This window comes from Wasmannia auropunctata, unplaced genomic scaffold (assembly GCF_000956235.1).
Source record: "Wasmannia auropunctata unplaced genomic scaffold, wasmannia.A_1.0 LD336106.1, whole genome shotgun sequence".
Taxonomy (NCBI): domain Eukaryota; kingdom Metazoa; phylum Arthropoda; class Insecta; order Hymenoptera; family Formicidae; genus Wasmannia; species Wasmannia auropunctata.
In genome coordinates this window covers 6920775-6947505 of record NW_012026784.1, presented here as the reverse complement: position 1 = coordinate 6947505, position 26731 = coordinate 6920775, and the positions used below count along the sequence as shown (strand labels likewise).

General features: G+C 40.0%; 1 protein-coding gene across 1 annotated transcript in view; it reads right to left on the bottom strand.

The window, feature by feature from the left end:
• LOC105456963 (DNA-binding protein D-ETS-3) overlaps positions 1 to 26731 on the bottom strand; it is a 58924-nt gene that overhangs the window by 23557 nt on the left and 8636 nt on the right. The window contains exon 3 of the mRNA XM_011701354.1: positions 21223 to 21521. Coding sequence (XP_011699656.1) covers positions 21223 to 21521 — 299 coding nt within the window. The remainder of the gene's footprint in view (positions 1 to 21222; positions 21522 to 26731) is intronic.

Here is a 26731-nt window from a genome sequence, read left to right as displayed (position 1 = left end):
TATATTGCATGCGTAGTAATTTATTATAATCGCACTGATTTCCAACAGCAAAAATAAAAACGATTATGAAATTTATAATTTTATGTCTTGTGCATCGTGTCGCGAATTTTTATTATTTTTATCATTATTAGAAAATACATATTTATATTTGTAATTGCGAGATAAATATGTGAGTTTGATATTTATCTCATATTTTATATTGTTGTTATACTTTATGAAATTATTAAATTTTCATGGATACATTTAATATTTATGAATACGTATCTCTTTTTATTTTGCTTATACATGTATGTAGCTACGCAATTTTCGCAATTTTATGATAATTTTTGTTATTAATCAGTTCAAACCGGACGACATCGAATGATATCCGAAAAGTCAAAATCCCACGGTGATCGCATGCAAGTGCAAGCTATTAACATAATACACAATAAATTCAAGACAATTGAAACTAATTGCATTTATTAACGCGAACGTTAAAATAGTTAAACTAATATTTATTATTATTTTTAATTGAAATAGAGATCAATGAGGGCTATAAATGAATAAGAAACAAATAATACGCTGGCTATTTTAATGCCGAGTATAAAGCCGGCTATGAATATCGAAGTACATTACGTATCTAATATCTATACAAGGTTCGATTTGCGGAAAAAAGAAAACATTGAAGCGCGATTAATGGCGATGATGGTCGAAGGCTGAAAGTGGCCAGCGTGCATGTGCAGGCACATCGGCAGGAGTCATTTGCTGTTTATAACCGTGATTCACGCCACGGCGATATCCCCGTCGTGCGGGCGTAACAGGCCCAGGAGGTACGACTATGACGCGTATGCACGTTCGTTCCGCAGCTCGCACGCACACGCACACGCACACGGTGCGGCGGCGGGGCCGCGTGCCCCGGTCTCTCTTTCGTAGGTGTCCGTCGCGTACGTCGTTTCGAGAGTGGGCACCCCCTTCCCCTCACCGATAAGAGGGCACGCGCACGACACGCGACCGCGTACGCCCGGCGGCGCATTTAACGCGCGATCACTCTCGAGTGCCCGCGAGCGCGCAGCACGCCGGGGGGGTTAAAATGCACCCCGCGGTGGGATTCACCGTTCGTTTTTCTGCATCGGCCACCCCAGCGGACTACCCTCTCCCCCTCCCTCCTATCCACTATGTTCAACGTTCAACGTTGCTCCAGTGCTCGTGAAAGCGAAGCATGTCATAATCGAGCGAAAAGTTGCGAATTATTTAGGGTGAAAGTATCGAAAGTTAGTCTCCTCGGAGAATTAATATTGCACAGTAACAACCGTGAAAAAAAGATGACGATCGATTATACTCTTGATGAAGAAAAGTAGGTTTCAAATTAGTAAAGCATGTCAAATCTACTAATTCACAATTGTATCTATCGTAAAATGTATCTTCATGTGTACACATATAAGTAGATGTATAATTATCTTTCAACTTTGTTATGAAACTTTGTTTCAAAGAAACAGTATTAATAAGTACGGTATTTTAATAAACCATGTGTAGTGCATTAGACTAATTTTGAAAAAATTGTTGCTTTGTTTAATTAAATTAAAAATAAAATGTAGAGCTATTGTAGGGCTTTGAAATCATTTTCATTATAAAGAAGTCTACATTAGTTTCAATATGCTTCTTGCCATGTGAAAAGAAATTTTTCAATTAAGTATTCGGGAAAAGCGGGCAAAGAAAAAAGCGTGGAGGGAATATCCCGAAACGGACGGGACCTAATAGAATCCTGCACATCTCGATAACGGAGGGGGATATCCTGGCAGGTTCGCTACGGTGCGATTAGCTCAATTAGAGGTGCAGTGGAGAAGAGCCCGGTCGAGTCTGGACGAGTGCTATCGTCGATCGGTCTTGAGGAGGCACTTGGATGCCGCGGCGGAGGAAGCCGGGGCAGGGCAGTCTGCCGCGTGCCTGCTTCAACCCTTCCCGCCTCCCCCACCCGTCCCTTCCCTCCCGCGCATTATCTCGAGATGTAACGGAGAGTGCCGGAGCTGTATTACGGCTCGCGCGCTCGCGGCACTGCGGGACGGCGGTGTACATACGCGGATGGTGTTGGTGCGCGGTGGTATCATTGTGCGCGGCTGCATGAAACATGACGGGCCGCCAGCTATTGTACACGCGAAACGCATAGCCGCGAGGTAGGGCATGGAACGACACGAGGGAGCTAGTTACACACACACACACACACACACCCCGCCGCGGCACTCCACCCTTCTCTCTTGCCCGTCCCCCCCCCCTCCCTCCCCCTCGTGCTTCTAGTGCTAGCACACTCTCGCAGCATACAGCGGCGCTTGCTCTCTTCCCCTTTCCTCCCTCCTCGTCTTTTCTCTCCTTCGCCCTTTTCTCGGTCCATAACACGATAAGAACCGTGTCACTTTGTTACGTTTGGGGGGATCGCTTAAGTGCGCGATGATACATATCTCCTCTCTCCCCGTTTGCTCGCCCGATAATTCCTCGCATTCAATTTGTACAATATGCTCAAACCGCCCGGCGGTGCAGATAGTAGGATAGTGTGTCTCTCCGTCGACGACACGCGTGTTAAACGCCCGGGCATCGGTGTGTCGTTTCGGTGTACCGATAACTCTCGCCGCTGATAACTCTGCGGTTAGTATAACGTAATATAGCCGCGCGCCCGTAGACGACGTCCCGCGGGAAACGAAATCCGATCCTTGATGCGAGGTTGTAACGTCGTGTGAGTAAGGGAGGAATGTATACACGAGATCGATGTCCGCGTTATGTTTGCGTTTTAAAGGGTAACATAGTATTTCATATCCATTACGACGCTAAATATCTATGTACTTTACCTTACGTCAATGTCGTCCATAACTCTACGTATCTAATTAAAGCCTTCTCTGACGATGCGTCGACGAACGCATAATGTGCCACATCCGTTTCCATCCATTTTGCTCCTCCATTCTCTCGCTAGATTCTTTGTCATTATGCACGTGTGAAGTGGTAAGGGTTATATATTCTTTTTTTAGAAATCAACGTAACGATATTAAATAATATATACATGAAATATTAGGAGGACTAGATGTCATTTTACGATAAATTCTTTAATTGGAAGTCGATAGGCAAACAAAAACTGATATCCAATAGGCACGAACAGAAGCAGTTTGGTTATCAATTCATCAATCAAAAAACTATGTAGTATTTGTTGAAGGAAGACATCGTAAATAGCAAACTAAATAATCGCAATGTATGTCGCGGACGTAACCTTCGGCTGATATCTCGGTACGGGTTTCGACAAGTGGCCTGAGTGATTCTTTAGAGGGATTCTTTGCGTAGCATTTTAAAGTCCAATGCACTGGCAAACGCGTTCCTGTGGCATGTTTACTGGCCTGCATGCGGCAGTGATACAAAGCCATACGTTGACACGAAGTCTGCCTTCAATGGACAATCGTATTTATCATTCACCGTATTCAAGTAAAGGGCGGTGACAAACAATTCGATGAAATAATGATTGAAAATATAATAATCTAATTTTGATAAAGAAAGAACGTATTCGTATATCTAATATTAAAAGAAAAAAAAAAATTTTATTCAAATATGTTTTAATCGAATATTTTCAAAAGAATAACGTAGTCGCTTATTAATTATTAATTATTAAAAGCATAAAACATTTTTAATATTCGATGACGTTTCTATTTCAGAAAAATGTATATGTAAAGTATTAATTAGTAAAGATTTCAAATCTCTTTCACATAGTTATTAGGTTGGTCAGAAAGTCTTTTCGTATTTACAAATTTACATGTGAAAAGACTTGCTGACCAACCTGATAAATTTATGTTCTGACGACTTTGATTGCGAATTCGGGAAGATTTGCGTATAGTAGCAGTGTAAGGGTGCGTAGGGTTCGTACAGAAGGCCATCAATTACGTTACGCAAGAACGCAATCGCGAGCTCAAACAAAGGTCCAAATGCGCATCCATCCCCGGACTCCGAACAGTTAGCGCACGCTTCATATCTTCAGCCTAATTATTTACAAATTTGCATATCTCTGGCTGGCGTAGCGCGTTCCGAATTAACCAAATTGCTTTACTTTTGTTCGTGCCTACCGGATGTCTGTTTCTATTTGCTCCGTTGTGAATCTATGAATTCAACAATTCAACCGAGTGTGATCGTTAAAGATCTCCGCTTCAATAAAAAGAAAGACAGTAGACTTACTCATTTATTAAAAACTTTATTAGATAATCTTCTATCGAATTTGTTATAATCTTGATTATTTTTAATTTCTGTAATGAAAAAATTTCTTTAAGATATTTATGAAAAAAATAATTTTTTAAACTTTATATTAGTGATTGGCAATTTTGATTTAAACAGCAAACTTTTTCTTTTAATTCGAGTATGAAAATGTCATGATGTCATCACAGAGAAATATAATCTTTCATATGTTTAAAAAAACAAAAAATAGTAAAAATTATCCTAGAAGTATATTAACATTTAATTTGGAATAGAATAAAAAAGTATTAGATTTATTAATTTGAGAGAAATGCGTTTCAACTTTGCGATGCGTTTCCGATCAACAGTACATACGTTTAGTTTCCTGAACGATGTTGTTTTAATCGTGACTCGCCGTAACCGCGTTTAAAAACGAGACAAAACGGCAGAATGGAATGGAACAGTGCCATTGAATTCGGCTTAAAAAATAATTATTGCCTTCCTTATTCGGCATTGAAGAGAGAAAGAGATAGTTTAGGTTTATAAAGTTAGTACAAAGGCTAGCTGTCTAAAGATTTCCGCAGGCAATATTCGTTTTTGGAGGTTTATTTTTCACCAATATCTATAATATAACAACAATATATATCGTTTGAAAACAAACTAACAATATTATTTAGTTCATATTTCATTTTTATCTCTCGCAATCTTGCTAAATATGATTTTTTTTTTAAGTAAAAGCGCAAAAGACGTAATTTTTTAAATTATCTTCAAATATTTAAATATTTCGCCAAATAATGACGATCTTTTTCGAATAGAATTCACACCCCGCGTTGCAATAATACGAAATTAATGGTTCGCTATTTTTTAATATAATTAGTAACTTTGTGATTTTAATTGATAATTGACAATTTTACTAGAAAGTTTGCGATATACAAGGTTACAGTTCTCTAGTTGGCACAGCGTTACATCTTGCAGACATGTAATTAAACATTGCTTAACTTCGACTTTACCAAGTATCTTTTGGCGGTCTCGTATGTTTTCTTGTTAGGCATAGTGTCTATAAGTATATGTCGGATAAAAAAACCGCCCCTGGGAAGTTCTGACGTGTTGCGTCGGTGAGAATGCCAGAAGCGAACGTGGGACGGAAGAGACACGGAGAGGATGGAAGCTCGAAGAGGAGACAGAAGCAGGAATGGGACCGCAAGTGGATGGAGGAGAGCGAGAGAACGGTGGGACGGTGTGCGAGGGAAAAGACGAGCGAAGCGGAGAACCGAGAGAGCGGAGGCATCCGCGCGCTCATTTCCGTTTTGGGGCCGTCGAGGGGGACGAAAAGGGGGGCGCTAACTCGCGAGATATTAATTCCGTGTTAGCGCTAGGAGGGTTGCAGAGGCGAAAACTACGTGCCGAGGGGGAGTACTACCATCCCCTCGCGTCACCCCTGCAACCCGCGTCTCTATCCCACCGCCGCTCCTCTCCTCTCTCCCCCGTGCCCCGCCGCGTCCGCCGATGTAACCACCCTCGGCGCGCGAGGGTGGGAAGGCGTTACAAATCAGAGATTAGCCATAGTTAACTCGACTTGCGCAGTCAAACAGTTAATCAATAAACGATTATTTACATCGTGCGCCCGCGGCGTGCTCGCGCGCACCCAACGCACCCAACGCGAGCGTATTTTCCCGCCGCGGGATGACGAATGCGGCGCTGATAACGGCCGCCGGCCGCTGGACCACCCCGGGGTCGCTCGGGATTAAAATTAAAAAAAATACCTATCTCTGTTCGGAGATCGTCCATCGGCTGGTAATTAATTCGTGCCCTGCTTGTGAGAGTAACCTAGGCACACACGGGTCAAATCGATCAATATGACACGTGATTGCGATTGGCGTTAATATTAAACAGTTTACTAATGAGTTTATCGCAATCTTTCTGTTCAATTTACAAATTTAATTGTTATATTAAGTAACAATTGAATTGATACAATAATTTCTCAATGGTAAAATAATTACTATTTTAGAATCTTTAGAAAACTATATATGTCGAAAAATGATTGCTCAAAATAATTGTAAAAATAATAATTATTAGTTTTATTTTCAAAAACACTGTTATTTTAATTAACGGCTTCAATTATCACAATTTGATCTTACAAAATGTTTTAAATCTTGCGGATTTGATTCCATTTATCAGTGTCTCTGCAATTATTTATTGTCGCATGATATCACGTTAATTCTCCTAATAATGACAGATTAATTTAAATGTCTGAGAAAAATACTTGTTGACTATAGGTTTTACTTTGAGTAACATCATTAAAGAATTAATTGGGGTAGATTGTGTTCAAATTCAGAATTGAATTTATCGTCTCGAGTGACAGGTACGATTCGCAAAGTATGTATTCCGTATGAATAAAATCCGGAATTCCGACTGGAGGATGTAGATGCATCAAGAAAGGAGAACTCGGACAATGTGCGCCGGGTGTCCGTCTCAGGAAGGCGTCGATTAGGATCGTAGGACATCGTGCGCAGCGTCGTCGACCTCATCGTCGCGATATCTCTCGGAACCGAACCGCTTCGCGGAGAGGATCATGGTGGCTGACGATCACAGTGCCGGTAACAAACGGCACGATGAGTGGGCACCCACTCGGCCACCCACTCGTCGGGAGGGTAACGGCGGTGCTGCGGCAGCAGGAGGGCGCGTCGGCGGGGTTAGAGGAGGAGGAGGAGGAGGAGGAGGTTGCGAAAGAGGGGTGCGCGGAGGTAGCTGGATGACTGGCGGCGGAAGCGTCGTCATGGCGACGCATCGATCAGCCGCCGCCACGCGAATCGAGTCGAGTCGAGGCCACATCGCGCCGCGCCGCACCACACCACGCCACATCACACCGCGCCACACCACACCGCGGATATACGTGCGCGTGTGGTTCGCGTGTACGAGACGGAGAGAGAGAGAAAGAGACAGAGAGAATAGGGGGTAGGCGGGGGAGAGAAAGAGAGGAGAGAACCCGGCTTTACGTTGATATTGTTACTCGGTTACCTCACTTTGATCCGCGAGGCAAGGCGAAGTCCAACGAGCGATGACGGCATAGAGGCGGGAGAGAGGAGTTCTCCTTCCCGGAGGGCGTAAGGGGTGAAACAGGAAGGTCGAAGAAATCGGCGAACCGAGGTCATGGTTTTCTTTCGGAATGCGGCGGTGAGCACCGCGTGATACGCGAACATTCCTTTTCCCGTGTGTGTAACGTCGCGTCTCCGGCAACAGCTGCGATGATTATCGCTTCGTTTCGCGAGCGGCGCACACATGCTCTCGGGGGAGATCATGGATGATATTCCTCTTACGCAGCAATTACGCGGAGCGCCGCTTGACAACTTTATCTGGCTTTACCTTTCGGCGCGGTAAAATACATGTATTTAATAAAAGCGTGAACGTATTTTAATATAAAACAGGACGCGCCACAAAGTTAGCACGGTGCTCGTCGCGCGAATAACGGCGTAACGCCTTCCTTTTTCCGCGATACCAAAGTAGCTTGCACTTCCGCCGGTTAACTGGATAGGAAAACGTGGAAATATTCACTAGATTGGAGAACGTAATAAATTATTAAGCAGCACGCGGTATTCGCAATTCATGGTTGATTACAATTTTAATACGTATGTACCTATACGTACGATTACGCTTCGACCCTAAACAGGAAAGTACCGTAAAATACCGCGAAACAAATAACTTTTATTATGCTTTTTTATAAAGTCTATTCATTATAAAGTTTATGGTTATTTATGTCCTAAAAACTTCATTATTACAAAATATATATTATAGTATTTTGCAATGATTAATATTTGCTTGACATTGAACATTATAATATATAACAAAAGTAGTTAAAAACCTTTTACTAAGATTATCGTTCAGAACAAAAATTATCATATATTCATATCATTTTTCGCATGCAATGCTTTGAATGTTAAAAAGTCCACTTCAGAACTTCTATTCCGTAATCCTTAAACGATTTATCTAATAACATTAATCATAATCCTAAGTACCAAAAGATGCGCGAGGGTTCGCAAAGTGTCATCGCTTGGTGGAATTCTGATGGATGGTGGAATTCGATCCGTAGAGAACCCACAGAAACGCGCCACAGTTCGACTGCCACAGTTCAGCAGCTTCCGGTGGCCAGAAACGGCGGGTGTTACGCCGAACCGGGTGTCGGTGGTCGATCGATCCCGTACACGGGAGAAACGTGGAGAATCGTCCTCGTCCTCCTCGTCGTGGTCGTCGTGGTCGTCGTCGTCGTCGTCGTCGTCGTCGTCGTCGTCGTCGTCGCCTCGTCGTCGTCCTCGTCGTCGCCGACGTCGTTCAACCCGCGCGCGCGCGCGGGGCCTCCCTGGTCTTCCAGTTCTCAGCTTGCGCTGAATACCGCTGATTGTCCTCCACTCGCTCGCTATCCCGCCCTCTCCTCTACACCCGAATCCCCCTATCAAACCGGGGCTGGAAGGGGGATGAGAGGGAGACTTCCACTCCTAACCATTCTCATCCTCCTGCCAGCTCGAAACCCATCCCCGCGGGGGCGCCCTATCCTCCCCACGGTTGCCGTTGCTACTCCTACCCACTCCACGATAATGATGGCAATCAGACCCTCAGAAAGGATTTCAGGAAATTCTCTCGCCTTTTTGTCGGCGGCCGGGGCGGCGGCGGCGGCGGCGGCAGCGGACGCCACAAACACCGGTCGCCCCGTCGTCCTCGCACTCGTGGCAGCAATAGCCGCCCCTTCCTCTCGCCGTCCTCCTCTATCCGCTTCGTCACGCTTTCTTCCACGGCCGATACGGCGATCGCGACATATCCAAACCGCTTGCTTTTCAATGATTTAACGTGAAACGCGACACGATAACGCGCGTAGGAAATCTGTTCTGTGCTTAGTATCCTGTTATAGTGCAATCAAATTAGAGATTGTTTGAATTTCGAGAATTTTAGTGAGAAATCGGTTCATTTAATAACAAAAGTAATTGCTGGATTCGGAATAGAAGTCGTTTCTGTCAAAGATTACTAATTAAACATTATCGAATGATAACGTTTGATACATTTTGAATTTTCAACTCTGCTGCGGAAAAATTTTTAACAATTTTATGCGATGATTGGATGATTACTTCCTTGCAAACATAACACGATTTGAAAAACAATCTATATAATTTTAGATACTGCACTGCTTCTTTTATGATTTTAATTACTGGAGGAATGCATTCTCTTTCTCCATCATTTCTAGAGAATCCCAGAGCTAATCGCGATATCATTCTGTATAAAAATATACAAATTATAGCAAGAAACGAACCATAAGAATATTAAATATTGCTTACAAACATGTATCGTTTTTGTTGATATATATAACTGTAAATCCCTGTAGTTACTTCTTTCGCGAATCATAAAGAAGAAAGTATCGTACCAGCAATAAAATTTATGATAATCAGTTGCACCCTCACAAGGAATTAATCATCGCAGCTGTAATGACTGCATATAACACGCGGTGACGCTGCCTCATAACTAATGCATACGATGGAGCGTGAAGCTCGCTTTATCATATCCCAGATTTTATCAGAGTTCACGGTCCGCGATTTTCAATCAGTTTTACGTATCTGCAACGTAACTCATACATAACAGTCGTAACTTTTGACAACGAAAAAACATTGGTCGTAACTCCTATTCAATGTTCATGTAAGCAAAAGTATTGATCGTAATATTAGGAAATATTTAGGTATGCGTGTGCTGCTTAGTTTTAATATTTTTATAAATCTCTACGATTAAGTTTTCTATTAAACAAATGGCATACCATTAAAATAATAACATTATACATACAGTAGCTTTCAAATTGTTAAGAAGACTTAAATTTTCTTTCAATTCTTGGAAAATAAATAAATTTGATATCAAAGACGTACAAAGTGCTTTACAATATTTACGATATTAATTATATTAAGAATGATACATTCTTTGATAAATAAAGAGCTAATTTTTTATAATGATAGATTTTTTGAAATAAAGAGTTACAATTAGTCGAAATACTAATATAGTTTTTCATATATTAAAAAGACTTTTCACGATTTAACTTCAATACGTCAAACAAAATTATATTCTATAATTGATAGTTATTTTAATATAATTTTAATTTAAAGCTTAATTACTGCAAATTTGCAGTAAATGACATTTCTTTATTTTTACTAAGAAAAAATGAATTGTAAATTAATCAAAGAAATCATTGAAATTGAAATAGCGGATTGCATAGTACTCTACACTTTTAGTTTGTCTCTTCTCTTATAATAGCAATATACATGAAATACCTATGTTTCTTATAAAATTAGAAACGGTCCAATTCCTTGAAACTATATAGTGACAATTCTAAAATACTTCGCCAAGCAGAATTTGTCCCCTACGAATTGCTAGTCCATCGATTAACGATGCAAGATGTCAGTCGCTTATCGCGAGAAGAATGAGGGTCTATTTTATTTCGGAAGTGACGATAGTGACGCTGCAGAAATCGACGAATGCATTCTGCCTTTTTCTCTCCCTTTCCTGCCACCTTATCGATATTATAATTGCCTCGTGCTATTAAATAGATATAAAATACATAGATTTTTCGTGAAGCTGTAGAAATGTTTGAGTACGAACGTTGAGATTTGCAAATACCATCCGAACAAGAATTTATCGCGATTATTAGTCTCGGGACCGATTAACCGAGCCGAGATGTCAATCGCTCGTGGCGGGGCAAACGAGAGTCTATTTTATTTCGGAAGTGACGACAGTGACGTCGCAGAAATCGACGGGCGCGTCCCCCGTCGGCGACGAAAAGCGAGAGCGAAAAAGAGAGAGTCATTAGCCAGTTAATCATGCGTTATCGTGTGTGCTTAATGTTCCGTCAATGAAGGAGTGACTGGGGGAGTGAGCATTGGAAAAGGGAGTCCCTTGGTAGGCGCTCCCCCCCCTCCTCCGCCCCTCTTCTTTTTTTGCCTTTTCTTGGCTGGCAGTCAATATTGTCGGCGTGCAGAGCAGCGTGCGAGCAACAGATCACGCACTACCACACTCGACACGATCTCAACCCTCACCTTTGTCGCGGTTAAAGGGCCCGTTTCTTTTCTAACTAATGGAGGTGACGGGGTAACTTTGGTCGACGCTTTGACGCTAAAGGGCCAATCTCGCTGCAGCTTTTACCGCGTTCCCAGGAAGCCCTGAGTGCTCCCAGGAAATCCGACGAGAGATTATACCGATAAATACAGATTTCTCGCGTATATAACTGTAATTGAACTTGAAAAATTTGTTTATAATAATTTCGAAAGTAATACGAAACATATCATTTGTGGATAATAATTATAATCTAATAACCTAATGATTATAAATCAGAAGGAATAAAAAGTAAGATAGATTCGTATAATTTGTGAATCCCGCATAGTTGAATTTCGCGATTTCTAAATCGAGCAATACATAGACGTACGTTTTATATTTTAAGGAGTGGAAAACTTAGAGAAACAATTAGCTAAATATTCTTATTCTTGAGAAATTAAAAAATTTACATATTTCGAAAACTCAAAAGTCAAAGATCCAAAGAGATCTGTAGATTTATAACTATATATCCAGTTTAGCATTATTAAATATTAAAATACTTTAAATTAATACTTCAAATTCTGTTAATGTAAATTTTGATTTAAATGAAATGAACATTGATATTTTATTATTTATCATTCAAATTTATCACAAATTCTTACTTCTCGGTTTGGAATAATTCTGTAAATAAAGTACTGCATTATTGTTATATTGGTTCTCCAGGATGCTTCGTATTTATCGTGCAATACTTGTAAGTAATAATATACATCGTATTATATTCGTCGTTAATCGAAATTGTATATTTCATCGAAGTACAGTGATTACAATTTAAAATTACATTATCGGAATGTAGAGCAACGCGTAATCTGCTTATCAGGGAAATAATTATCTGCGATTCAAATATGAACATTTACAATCCTCCAAAGTCCAAACAAAATAATATCTTTTGCTGCCGGAGTGGGATGCGAACAATGCGCGAGACATCTGCCACATTTTAGGCAAACTAAAATAAGGGATGATTTCGCAATACAGTGCCATCTGTTCAGAGGTTGAAGAAACTTGGGAGAATTTTGCGCGTAGACAACGTTTCGCTATTGATTCGAAACCGCTTTGCCGAAGATGCTGGGGATACGCGCATCCATCGTCATCCTCTTAACCGATCATCGTTAATGTTCTCACCGCAGCTTGTCGACGTTTCGTGATCTTATCACGATAAGATTTTTGCAGCAAGAGATATAATTCACACCGATGTTTGAATTAATCTGAATTCAATTATTCAGAGACAAAAGATTTATAAAATAAAATTTAACTGTTTTTTTTTTGCGATTAGCTGCAATACTTTATAAGTCACAGTTACATAAGTCGCTTTCTTAAAGATTGAATATAATGCATTATGTTATATATATAATCTTCGGATTTTAGCTATTGTGATTGAAAATTCATTTAAAATATCTTTTTCACTTTGATAATAAGACTTTGACTTCAAAATTTATTAAAATAAACTTAAATTTAAATGAAATAAACATTAACATTTTATTATTTATCATTTAAATTTCTTAAAAAAATTTTCGGCCTGGAATAATTCCGTAAGTAAAGTACTGCTTTATTGTTACATAGGTTCTCCAGGATATTCCGTATTTATCGTGCAATGAGCGAAGTCCACTAGCGCGGGGTGCGAGAAAACGTCAACGGCATGCAAGCGCGGCAATCACGGGCGAGAATTAAAATTTATCGCGTAATACGATCTGTCGAGGGCCGGATTTACGAAATCGTGCTCGGTGTATACGTACGTACGTACATGCACCCCCTTGCGCGAACGTATAATAAACCGCGTCGCAAGGGCGGGCCGCTTTCGCGCGAATTTCCGTCGAGTCACGCGGGGGAAGTAAAACTTTCTTCCTCGCTCTTTTTTGCCATCGTCTTCTTCTTTCCCTCTTCTTTTTGCTTTCCTTCATTCTCCCGGTATAGTTCACACTTACGTAGCTCTTCGTCGTCGTCTCACTCTTTCTCCGGTTCTTCCATATTCTTCCTCCTCTTCTTCTTCTTCGGGTTCCCTTCCTCGTGTCCTTCCCCTCTCGCTAGTAATGTTCCTACTAGCACGCTCTCACCAGCCAGACCAGCCGCGGCAGTTAGTGGCTTAACGAGGTTATTTCACGACGTCGGGTGGGTGGGCCATAGGTCGCGCGAGAATGAATAATGATTCGTTCGTGGGGCCGCCGACAAGCGACCTCGCTGCTCCTTGACGTGCACGGGTAATACACGCTGAAAACGCGCGTGCAGGATCGAGGATACGGTGAGGACACGACGTAAAGCCGTAAGGCCTTTGATGCGGAAATCCGAAAATCTAGGAGCTCCCGGAAGAAATTCGCCGAACAGTCGACCCGTCGTTTACCCGTAAATGCAACTTCAGCGTAGATTACGACGCTGCAGTCGGGGAACGCGATCGCGCGCGGTACGGTTGTAACACTGGGTAATTTAATTCGCGTTGACGCGATTTAAGATGCGATGATGGGACAGCAGAAAATGCATACGAGCGTTGGAACAGACTCACATATAGAGACAGATTTATATATCACGATAAAGAGCTATCTTTATATTTGTCAAGATTGAATTTGCGTATTTTTGAAAATGTTATTGATTACTTAATATTAAATTATTAAGAAAGCGACAATTTATTTTTCCGCACAGAGAGTTCTTCATTGTTATCTACTGTTAATTCAAATTTAAATTTTATTATGCACGTGCTACACGGAAACGTAATCGTCAAATACGATTGCTTGATGTCGGAAGGAAGAAAAGAGAGAAAGTACTCGCGAAGGGTCCTGTTACGAAGATGAGGCAGCGGCAGGAGCAACCTGGCCCTTCGAAGCCGCGCGCTACGTTCTTTGTTGCGAAGCGCAATAATTGCGCGGGAGGACGGCTTGCCAACAGCGTCAGGGGGTAGCGACCAGGCGGTCGACGCTGGAACAGAGAGGGTCCCGGAGGGGGTGACAGCACGCGCCGGAACCGGAACCGAGAGTCGTGTGTCCCTGCCGTTCCCGAGCGGAACTATCATGATTAGTCACGGGGCTTGCAACGAGCCGTAGGAGAACTGCGCGAGCAGAAAGACGAAACCCCGCGGGGATATCAGAATCGGCCGTGCGCGATTGACCTGAACGACACGAAATGGGAGAAAGAAAGAAAGAAAGAGTAATGTGTGATAGAGAGAGAGAGAGAGAGAGAGAGAGAGAGAGAGAGAGAGAGAAGGAAAAAAGAGAAAAGAAAATTGACGGAGGAATAAATTCGCGAAAATACTATGTATTATTTATCCAATCGTAATATTGACTGTATATTTAAAATTAATAGATTAAATAGGTAGTTTTTTTAATGAGGTAATTTTTTATAAATTAGTAATAAATTAAGTATAGTTTTTAAAATTTTATATACATATATAAACATAAATACATGATTAAAATTTCACGTACAGTTAAAATCAAATTGTATCATGGTAGTTAAAAGGAATAAGAAATTTAATTTACATATGTTGCTTAAATTTAAGTATTTTAAACCGCGAATATTTAGGAAAATTGAATTTAGTTATTAACTTAAATCTTAATTATTCGCGCAGAGAGATCCGTATTAAGCTCTTTTAATATGTAAAAATCCGCGCATCATTAGTATGCCCAATTACCTCGAGAATAGGAGTTTGCGCGCGGCCCAAGGAAAAATCCTGTACAAGGGCGGAAGTCGAGCCTCGTCTCGCGTCTGAGGGTTCTTAATGTATTCCTTCCATTTTTTAAAAGAGAGACAGTTACGATTCTCTGACCCTTAGTCACCCCCGAACGCTGGGAACGAGGGTGGACTAGTCGCAGTTACCGGTGCCGCTGGTAACGGAAGCGAAGGGGCTCGCAGAGGTTCACGGATAAAGGGCAAAAGGGATCACGCGCAGAGAGAACCGGAGGGGGCCGCCGGATTGTAGTATGGGGTGTTCGAGACCCATAACCACCCCCTGGGTTAACCGATACCGGCAATTATCAACGCGTCTCGGTCACCGTGATCCTCCCTTCTTTGACGCTAAGTCACAACTACATAAAATGTTCCTAAATTTATCTTACAAAATTCATATTCTTTATATAATCTTATATCATACATTGTTTGATCAATTTGAAATTGATCTGTTCCTAATAAAAATTAATATATTGGTAAATACATTTAACGATATTAGAAACGAGATAGAATATTTAAAAAAACAAGAAATTTTCTAAACATTTTCTTTTATAAGTACATATAATACATTTACATTTACATTTTTTTTCATAACACATTTACTGTCAAAAAATTAATCAGAAAATTTAAAAATTAGTTTAGAAGGTGTACATAAAAATTTACAAATGTCTTTGTTTCCACAGTTTTCTGACAACGAATTATTGATAGTGCAAAGATTATTAAATTTCAACACAATATTCTATATTTTTTTATCTTATATGACTTCTATAAAGTTGGAAATTTAGTCCATTTCATATTTAAACTTTAAATGCCAATGCTTAATATAAGTGAGAACAATGGGAATCAATTTTATCGTCTATAGACGAGTACATTTCTACAGCAAGGGGTAGATAGGTGGATCGGTGCTCTCTTTCATGCAGCACCGTTTAGAACTCTCTCTCTCAATATATTCCGTGCAATTAGATAGATGAGAGGCAACATTACACCCATACGATACGAAATATCACCGTTTAGAAACTTCTCTGTTAAAGGGTGCTGAAGTGGCGGGGTTGAGATCGTCGTCTTTGAATTTTAACGGTGATAGAATGGTTGTACACTTTGAATGTAACTACCAGATACAAAATTGGCCGATAATTAAATAAAATTTTCGTTTCCTTGGAAATATCATGAAGCTAATAACATGATTAAAAATTCATTCTTTTTATTGTATATTATGTTTTATAAAGTGCATTCAAAATGTATGTGTTATTGTATATAAAATTGCGATCATTAAGCGTTTCAAACTTCTTCATTTTACATTTGAATTTAATATTTAAATACTTGAATTATCAGATTGAATGCAAATTTACATTTCGAATAGAATGAAAAGTCAATTTGTCTCTATCGAACCGATAAAATTACGACCGCCTGAATTAAATTCGTTACGTGCTCGATTTAATAGAATAGATGAAATAGATGTGCACCTAAGTGCGTCGTTTGTTGCTCATGTTAAAAAGGTTAACGCGTGTGCCCTGACAAACACGACGTCGGCACGCGTGTCACCTCGTCTTGTCAAACATCAATTACGTGTGCAAACAAGCTACCCGAGGGATGGTGCTCGACCGGCAAACATTAAATACATGCATTACCCTGAGACACGCTGACACAATGACCGACACTTCCGCTGCCCCTCAACTCTGTTGGTGCTAGTGCAGATTACGTTACGACAAGTTAAAGGAAATAAACGCGGAAAATATTTGTATTTAACATTCAATTATTACTGTGAAATCGCGACGAATCTCAATGCAGATATTTTCTCTCAAATATCGTATGTACGCGCGGAAATTAGCAGCCAATCGTTCAGATTTTTTACGCTACAAGAAGTGAGGTAGACAAAGTAAAAGATTCTGGTTGAAATCATTTTTTTATTAATAAATAATTACATTTAATGTAAAAATTACATTTTATTAAAATAAAATGTAACAAATAATAATTGTAATTTGAATCAAATGTAACAATCTTTATATCATATAAATGATCAAGTGTTAACGTTAGCAAATTCTTGTCTTTGTCTTCTCTTCTGGAAATGATATAATTAATATTAGATTGAATTTTTGGAAAAGTATTCACGACCAACAATCAACATTCGCCAATACTTTTCCAAACCTATTCGTTTTTCCAATCCAATAAAATTATTCGAAATTTATTGTACACAGTAATGTTGATAACCAATTATTTTCGTCCTGTCAAACTTAACATCTCATTTATCAAGAATTGTTCCGTGCCAGATTTAATTACCGGTTATTAAGTTTAATAACCAAGTTTCGCTGGTTTCCAACTCGACATTCCATTACTGGAGAATTACCGTGCAACTGAAATACGACGTTGGAATACATCATGCGGCGTACCGCGCGAGAGTTCAGCGAAGTCGACGGTTTTAATTCCACAGAGAGGCTTTTGTGCCGCACGAAATTTGTGCTTCGCGTTCGCATCGAAATTCCGTCGCGGGCGAGAGCGAGGGACGAAATTTCGCGGAGAATCCAGTGCTCCTTTGTCGGCACGTCTGTATCTAGCGAGAATTATAGCCGGGTTAGGTATAGGTACGCGGCACGAAATGGCCCGACTTAAAATCTAAGTAGCCGTGCATCCCCCGGAGCGGGCCGCAGATAGGGGGGAAAGATAGAGCAAGCCCGGTGGCCGTAGAGGGTTGCCCGGGATGGCGAAACGCAGGGAGAGAACCGCGGGGCGGCGGTGGGTGAGTGAGAAGGGAGCGAGCGGGGCGAGGGGGATGGAAAGGGAGGGATGCTGGGATGCCGAGGGGAGCATCCGGGATCTCGGAGGGTACGTGGGGCGGTCGGTCGTCATGGATACGCTCCCGGCTAACCCTGTAACCGCTCCTCCCTCGTCATTCTACATTTTCGCAACTACCCGCCGCCATCATCGACCCACCATCTTGTCTCGAATCCTACGAGTCCCGTCAAAATTTTGAGACGATCCCTCGAGACACACACAGACGTGACACAAAAGATTTCTCTCAAACTGAATGACCGTGCAAGAGGACAGGATAAACGTACGATTGAATAGAATGTCGTGGGGGGTGGATGATTGTCGCGATACACGGGAGAGACAAGAAAGATCGAGAAATTTTAAGAGTTGTAATGATAGAGTAAAATCCAACGTTGTGTGAATTATGAAGTCTACAGAATTACTTGTCTTGAAAGTAATTGTAAGATAATATAATTCATAATGTATATACGTTAGTATATACGTTACATTAATCTTACAAGAAAAGTTACGAAAGTGACTTTCCTCTTCGATTTTGATGAGCCTTTAATATATTGTTTAGACAAAAAAAAGAGATACATGCTCATATACACTCTTTTAAGGGATGAAACACTCCTTACAAGAAAATTGTCTGTTCTCTTTTAAAGCGAATATCGCCGAAATTATAAGAGATAGGAAATGAATGTTTAAAATAAAAGTTGTATGGTTTTAAAAGTGCTTTATAATAGCCATATAAAATTTTTATTTTTATATATCTCAATCACCTAACATTTTTTTGTTACTGTTATAAAGTACTCTTAAAATTGTACAACTTTTATTTGAAAAATTGTTTCTATTTCTTATTGTTTCAATGGTATTCGTTTTGAAAGAGAATAACCAATTTCCTTGTAATGGTTTCACCCCTTAATAGTGCATATGAACATGTATAAAAAAATACGTTTTTTTTTGTTTAAAGAATAACATATTAAAAGTTCATCAAAATCAGGGGACTTTCCTTGTTAGATTTACGGTTTTTAAAATTGTATTTCTTATATTATATGTGATAAGAATATCATTTAAGAAAATATTAAAATCTACGTAAACTCGTTTATTTAGGATTAATTTCTAGTGATGATGAGACGAAATTAATATATTGTTCTCTCTGTTTTTATTATATTTTGAAATGGGGATTTAAAGAAAAGCAAAGTATAAAGTAAGGATTAATTTGTAAAACTGACATAGAATAATCTCATTAATTCAGCAACCTGCGAGTTAGTATTATCTAAATATTTTAATTGTTTTGATCGCATCCAAATTGTTCCAATTGATTGAAAGAATATCGCGGATATTATTTTACAAATTAATGGACTTTATTTCGTGACTACGTGGACCACGTATTGTGTAACGTTATTGAATAATATAACGTTATCTCAGCCGGTTATTTCGGTGACCTTGCTGTCGCGGCGCGAGAGATGAATTAACCATGGTGGCGACGAAAAACGTGTTACGGAATACGAGTGAAAAAACCGTGCGGCCAGCATTCCCGGATCGGGATTCGCGCGCGCGATCCAGGAGGCGGGAGATCGATCGATCGCCCTAGGTAAATGCGGGCGACCGCGTCGCGCCGTTAAACGCAGCCACCACCGGGCGAGACGAAAGTTTCGGGCGAGTCACCGATAAATTTTGGGAACGCGGCGAGCAGGATATTGCTGCGGCCGTGGAGAGCAGTCGAGACGGGCGCGTTTTGCTCCGGCTGGCGCAGCGATGCAACACCATCGCATCGTGCAACACGACCCCCGCCGTATTCGAACACCTCCCCCGAACACCTCTCCTCCGTTTTCCTCATCCACCTCATCCTCCTCCTCCTCCTTCTCCTCCACCTCCTCTTCCTCTACCTCCGTCCTTCTCCCCCTTCCGTTTCGCCGTCTCCTCGCGGCCCTCGCGGGCGTGGGCGGTAGATAACGTGATTTACACTGGCCGGGTAATTAATGTCCTCGGCGACCGGCGCTTTAAAAAAGCAATCGGAAATCGGCGACAACGAAGAGCAACAGTCAGCCCGCCGCCCGCCGGCTGCTGCTACTGCCGGATGACAAATTATCGCGCGCGAGACCGTTACCCCGGATTTTTTTTTCGCGTTTCTCTTGGCACGAGAGGGTATCACAGTGGGTGACGCTCATCTTTACCGATTCTTAATGATTTCGGAAAGAGATACGGAGATACCGCACCGTTATCAGAGGCGAGACATCACGTTGTATTCTACTACTTTTTCAATATAAATTTGACACCGCTTGAGAAAATAGTAGCGAGTCCAATTAACTCGGTGATTTTATATCGTAAATTAGGTTTTATTGTGCAAAGGTTTCCATCGACAAAACGATGGTCTCAGTTAGTGCAAGTAAAAATATAACAGGTATATAACAGACATTATAGTTTTATGATAATCAAATAATAATATTCTTTTTTTCTTACATCGAGAAGAGTACTTAGCTTCGGCAGTACATATAAACGCTATATCGAAGAGCAAAAGAAAAGTTTGTGAAAATGTTTAATGTAAAGTTTATCGTTACCTTTATCAATGATCTTTCCTACAGTTTTATACTTTCTTTTACAAAGAGAGAGAGAGAGAGAGAGAGAGAGAGAGACAGTTGAAAATTATGTCTAAAAATAATTATGTATTAAACTTGAAGATTTATACCTCAGACATTTGGCATGACATGAATACGCGGATCGCTGATTCTTAAAATGTGTTCGCGATTAGCAAAATCTTAGCGTTGTATGCTGCTTATCATTGTGGGAAAATAGCGAGGGCTTTTGCTCTCATTAACCGCATTACGTCATCACGACGTACATTAGAACCTATCGATGGTATCTCCGGCGGTACTTATGCCGGGATAAACTTGCGCGTAATCAGGTTGCGTGTCTTTCCGCACGTACGTGCGTGACTTTACGCTCGGTGTTACGGCAACAACTATTTCGCATCGCCACGCAATAAGTTACACTTTCGTGCATATCTCACACCTGCTTGCTTCCCGTTTGGCAAAGAAACGTTTCGTGCCTCATATTAATATTTTTCAGTAGTTGAAAAATTTTTATATAAAAGCACCCCTATTGACGAGGCTGGAAATAAACCAGCTTCTGATTTTCTTCTCTAGAAACACTAACAGAGTGATAGAGAAAATGGTGGCACTATATGCCGCAATCATAATCTTACGTAACGGAAATAATGACTAATAAGTGGACGTGTGTTAGCCAAGATATTCTTCGATGAATTCTTCTACTCTGTTTACTTGAAAAATAAAATTTAAAAAATATTCTACACATTTTAAACAATACTGTCATAGAAAAAATTATCCATATCAATTAAATTACATTTATTTTGTGTGAAAATCCATCTTAAACTTAATATCATCTTAATGTTTCCAAAGCATGAAAATGTTAAACTAATGTTGTCAAACTAATCTCAGTGCCTTTTACAAAAAGCTCGAGTGTTTCCTGTCGACGTGCAAAAAGGTCGAAATTTCATAGTGAAATAAGAGAAGCCTCGCTTACCGGTGATGGAGGCGGTGGGCGAAATGGCGGACGGGTTGGCGCGCGGAGGCGGCGAAAACGCACCCGCTAGGTAACCGCTGCGATCGGCGAGGGCCTGCTTCGCCTTGTCGACGCTTTCCTTGAGTCGTTGAAAGGTGCTGCCGCAGGTGAGGCCGCGGTACGGCCAGTTCTCCTGCTTGACGCCGGCCGCGGTTACACCGGCGGCGGCCGCGGCCGCGGCTCCGGCCCCGGAGGCTCCCTTTAATTCGAGCGCACCTGCGTACGAACAGCTAGCGCTGTCGTACATCACCAAAGAGCCCCTGCAATTCAAGATTGTCTTCTGTGAACGGCAGAAAGAGCCGTAATTATCGAGAACAATTTGTCATACATGAATAGACTACAATTGATAACGCAAGCCTTCAACTCGATGATAAATCGTTAAACGATACGCAAGCACAATCTATTTTTTGTCTTTTTTTTGGGGGGGGGGGGAATATCCTTATGTCCGCAAACGAATTCGAAAATTTTATTTCTCTTTCTTCTTACGCACGCTGATTCAGCTACATATTAGGAAGAAGTCTCAATGAGAAACATCTGTACGTCGACGTTGACTCCGTTTCGTTCAATTGAGTACTTCCTGCTGAATATTAACATTGCAACTCTCAGAAACGAAGTTCACGTAGTCGTGCAGATTAACTAATGCTATAGTTATCATCACTAATAAGCTAGCATTTTTTATTGATGACAAACTTGAAATCGAAGAATAAATTAATTCTATTGCTTGCGTAGGTTAAATTTCGTCCGTGTTATTAAATTCTTTTGATTAAAATGGACATGGCTAAAACGCAATGCAGGGTCGATTGAAGCAAGCCTACGTTACTTTAGGTTGACAGCACTTATACTCGTGCAGATACCGCAGTTGGGATCATTAAAGGACCCTTGAAACATCCGGTAAAGGCATGATCGAATTAAAATAGATGAGCGTATTAAATGCACGAATATTTTTTATTTTATAATATCACTGAAAGACGAATGTCTTTCGGCTATCATCACACATTCAATCACCGTCTCTTTATATTCTCTGATGTTTTTCCTAAAAATTGACTTGTTATTATTAACTTATTATATTTAATTACATTACTTGTATAATTTTGCAAACAGCTTGAATTTTTAATTAACTTAAATGTTCTCTAATATTAGTCAATTGCATTAAGACCGTTGCCTCTCCTAGTCCGATTTCTTATCAGGAAAATCACTTAAACCTAATACATTTTAGAATCATATTTCAGTAAGAGATAAGATGAAGGTTCTATTATACAATCAATTTTTTCTCAAGCTTTTATCGTTGGATCATTTATGATGTACCTCGTACGCGTGTTTCCGGGTTAACCGGTCAAAATAACACTTAATAGGCAGGTATATACGTCCTACCTTCGGTTGCAGCTGGCCATGAATCAACCAAAGCTGCACACCATCAGGAAAGCGTTTATTACATTAGCATTCTTATTCATCATTTTAGGTGCGATATGTGCTAGTGGAGGATAAAAGGTCACGTCGAATGCACTATTAATCCACAAGAATTATTTCATAGGCGCTAGCTGAAACTATCTTCTTTATCTAATCACCGCATCAATGCTATATTTCGCTTTAATTAAACATAGATATTCTGGCAAAAATTGGTTAATAAATTAAGTTATTCGTGCAAAATTACATAAAAATTATTGGCGGAATTAAATTTATAAATACAGAAGTAAATAAGGCGGATGGGAATCGGAGTTATTAATACGCAAATTGTAATTTTAAACATAAACTTTATTCTCACATAAGATGTCAGACGCTTCGGCTATTCTTTTTAGCCATCCTCAGTGACAATTGCTAACTCTCTGTCACTGAGGAGCTAAAAAGAATAGCCGAAACGTCTAATCTTATGTAAGAATAAAGTTTGTGTTTAAAATTGCAATTTGCGTATTAATAACTGCGCCGATTCCTATCTGCCTTATTTACTTCTGTATTTTTAATTCTGGGAATTTTGTTAAATTTTTATTATTTTTAATTTATAAATGCAAATGAGGATTTGTTTTCTTTACAGTTTTAATTTGTTTTGATACAACGCATTTACTAGATCTTTGTATATGTGTATATGTATATATATCACGAATTAAATGCAATGCTTTGCACTTCGTTATCGCTTTCTTCGTGACGTTTCAAAGAGAGAGGCACACAAATACTAGAAACATACATTCGGGAGATATCAGCGAATTATCATGGGCATAATAACGGAGCGCTCTCTCCTAATCGAAGTCGCGTAATCTAGAAAACACGGTCGGGACGCCTATCATCTACATTTCATCGACGACGCGGCCTCGAACTTATGATCGTCAAAATTGCGAAAGCGATCCACAATCGAATTTGCATGAGGCCCGTATTCGCGATCGTATCTCTCCGCAATTCCGCAACGCGCGCGGAGTACACGAAGATAAGAGACCGCCTATAATATTGAAGCTTGTCGTTTATCGCGAGTCCGCTTCCGTCTAATCTTGAAAATCTGCCGCTTCCGCTATCCCTTCCCGTATTACATAAATCATTATTCAAACGAAATGATGCCGCACGATGTTGCTGATCCACGTGTGACTCGCCCGAACACGTGAAACTCTTATTGCTTTTAAAGCCAGTGAAAATACGCGGATAAGGAAATTATCATTTGAACTGACATTAATATATGAATTACGTATTTATTTTCAACTGTCTATAACGTGTTTCGACGAAACGAACTATCGACCCGCTTTCTATTTGACCTTAGTTATTAATAGAAAGCTAAACAGCTGCATAATTTATTTCTAAAGTTATCATTTTCTCATTAAAATCGACAGATTAATTTATATACATATTGCATAAAAAACGTTTAAATATTGAGAGACCGATATACATATATATATTCAAACTATTTCCGCTCTTTCATATTTACCTATGATTTAAATCTTTTTTTAAATATTTAGAATTATACATTTTTATACTAATTCTAAATATATATATCGTAAAAACTTTACAATAAGTAACTGATTTTGTGTTTTAATTATCGTTCTATATATAAAACAATGTGAGATAAAGTCAAGTCAATTTTTATTGGAAACATATGTTAGAAATATGAAGCAGTATAATATATGAAATCCTTTCAATATAATTGTTATGTATTTTAATCATAAATCGGATTTTCTCTGTCTATTTCGATGTGTCTGTTTACCTTCGATCACCGTGACAATTTTCGCGATGGACCTGTACACGTTTCACTGTCGCTGCGACGATCGTTTGAACATCACTTTTTTCTGGAACGTCCACCAGAATAGTCCGGAAGGCAAGATGCAGCTTATTTTGGCCATCACGAGGCACTTGTTATCGCGAAGCATTCGCTGACATTCGATCGGGATGGTTAAGGATAAAAGCACTCTCGTGGGTACGTCCGGATGTCCAGCGCGTATTGAGGTCAATCTAATCACAAAACTGTCACATAGTCACGCTGTTTCGCGGCACGATGAGCGCGCAGCCAGATTATCTTTGCGGTTCTGTCTGACAGTTTAAAAGCCGAATCAAATGATCGATCGTCGGGGATACTGTAGTCCGCGGACTGCTTGGGCGGTCGCCATTTTTACGCTATCGAGAATTTGTTTACTAAACAATGAGGCCGCTCTCAATCAGTCGTTTCGAGTCAGTTAGTCCTAATCTTTTGCTATTTTTTTATTGGTAAAGTTAATAAAATTATCGCAAATATTTTGATAGTGTAATAAATGCGAATTTGGAACTTACTGTGAGTGTAAGATGTATAATGTGATACAAAATGGATATTAACGTATATTGTATACGTTGACTTTGATTCAAAATAATTTTTCTTTAATTGAAGAAGTTATGGCGACGTGCAAATTCAAATAATAATTTTGAACACATCACTCGCGTCTCTCTCCTCGACGATTCTTGGCGTACCAGTCACTGTGCAGAAGTTAAAACCAGCATAATCTCGATGTATAACCTGATCTACAATGCTGTAGATTCAGAAAACTGTACCTTACGCCAATTGTGCGACGTCCATTGTCGCGTATAATTCGCACTCATTATATCGAACAAAACAACATTGTGCCAACGGGCCGCGCGTTCATCATACGAGATAATTACGCTCTCCTCGACGCGGCGCTGACGATTTCCCTTCACACGCACTCGCGCGCGATCGGCCACGCAGTATATTGTTTTCCCTTATATTCGCGCTTTTTCACGACATCACTTTGTCACGGGCTACTCGGTCAGGTGCCCGATACGGAGAAGGCTGGACCGCGGTATCAAGAAGAAGGTACTCCGGGCAGGTTGTCTCGCGCAACTGTGGCCGCCGCGGGCAGCAAATTGCCTGCTTCCGGGCCTCATTACATCACTCTGTTACTCTGTTAACGCTCGCCGGAAACCCCTCTGCCTACCTCGTCTAAACTCTCGTCTCGCATATATATGGTATATATATATATATATATCTACACACACATATCATTTAAACGCATCGTCGCGGACGCGACACAGGCGCGCGATTGCACGCGAGAGGGAGAAAAAGCTGCCCGAGACCACCGGGAAAACGCCTCCCGATGTCGTGTGAGAACTGCGTCGCGACGCTTTGTTTCTCGTCGAAAGAATCCTTGTCGATAAATTAAAGATCAGCTCTGGAAGGCCTTTGTCTCGTAAGACGAAGCAGCATAGAGCACGCGATGTAAGTTTTAAAATCAGGATATGGAAAATAAGAAATAGCTCGTTATTTTTATAACGCATTTTAAATACGATTAAAAATCACGTAATTTTTTGTGTGCAGCAAAACCAAACTTTATATTGACAGGTGCTGTATCAGCGAGTGAATTCGCGCAAAGTAATTAAAAAAAATTCTGCATCGTAAATCTTTGTGACAGCAACAATAGGATAACTAAATAGAAACATTAGAAACTAAACTTTATATTTTTATACATATTACAAAATTATTTTAACTATACATATTATACTTATATAATAATGAGAAATGTAGAATTATTTTATTTTACGAACGAAGATCCAATAAGCTCGAACAAAATAATAGTATTAAAGAATGTACACTCAGGGAAATGTTTCGCTGTTCCAGCTAGAATTCTAAATATTACACTTAAATTATATCGCTGTTCTTTGTATCTGCTAAAAAATTGTCTGTCATACGTAGAATTTATAGCAGCAATATTCTAAGAATATGTACAAGAAAATATAGGTCTCATAACCAAATATGATTGGAGTCTGGACTAGTTAAACGTCATAGAGAAACTTTCTTGCTAAAATTGACAAATAGTTCAGATATAATTTCTGTCTCTGTTATATCTATATTGATTAAATACAAAATATATGTGGTATCACAGTGCTTACTAATCACTTATCCGTTTTAGCTAATTTTTCGTACCTAAATAATTCTGGCTATAATTGCAAGATTACTTTTTTCAGTGTATATTGTCTCGATAATGCAAAATGAAATTATTCATGCAAAATG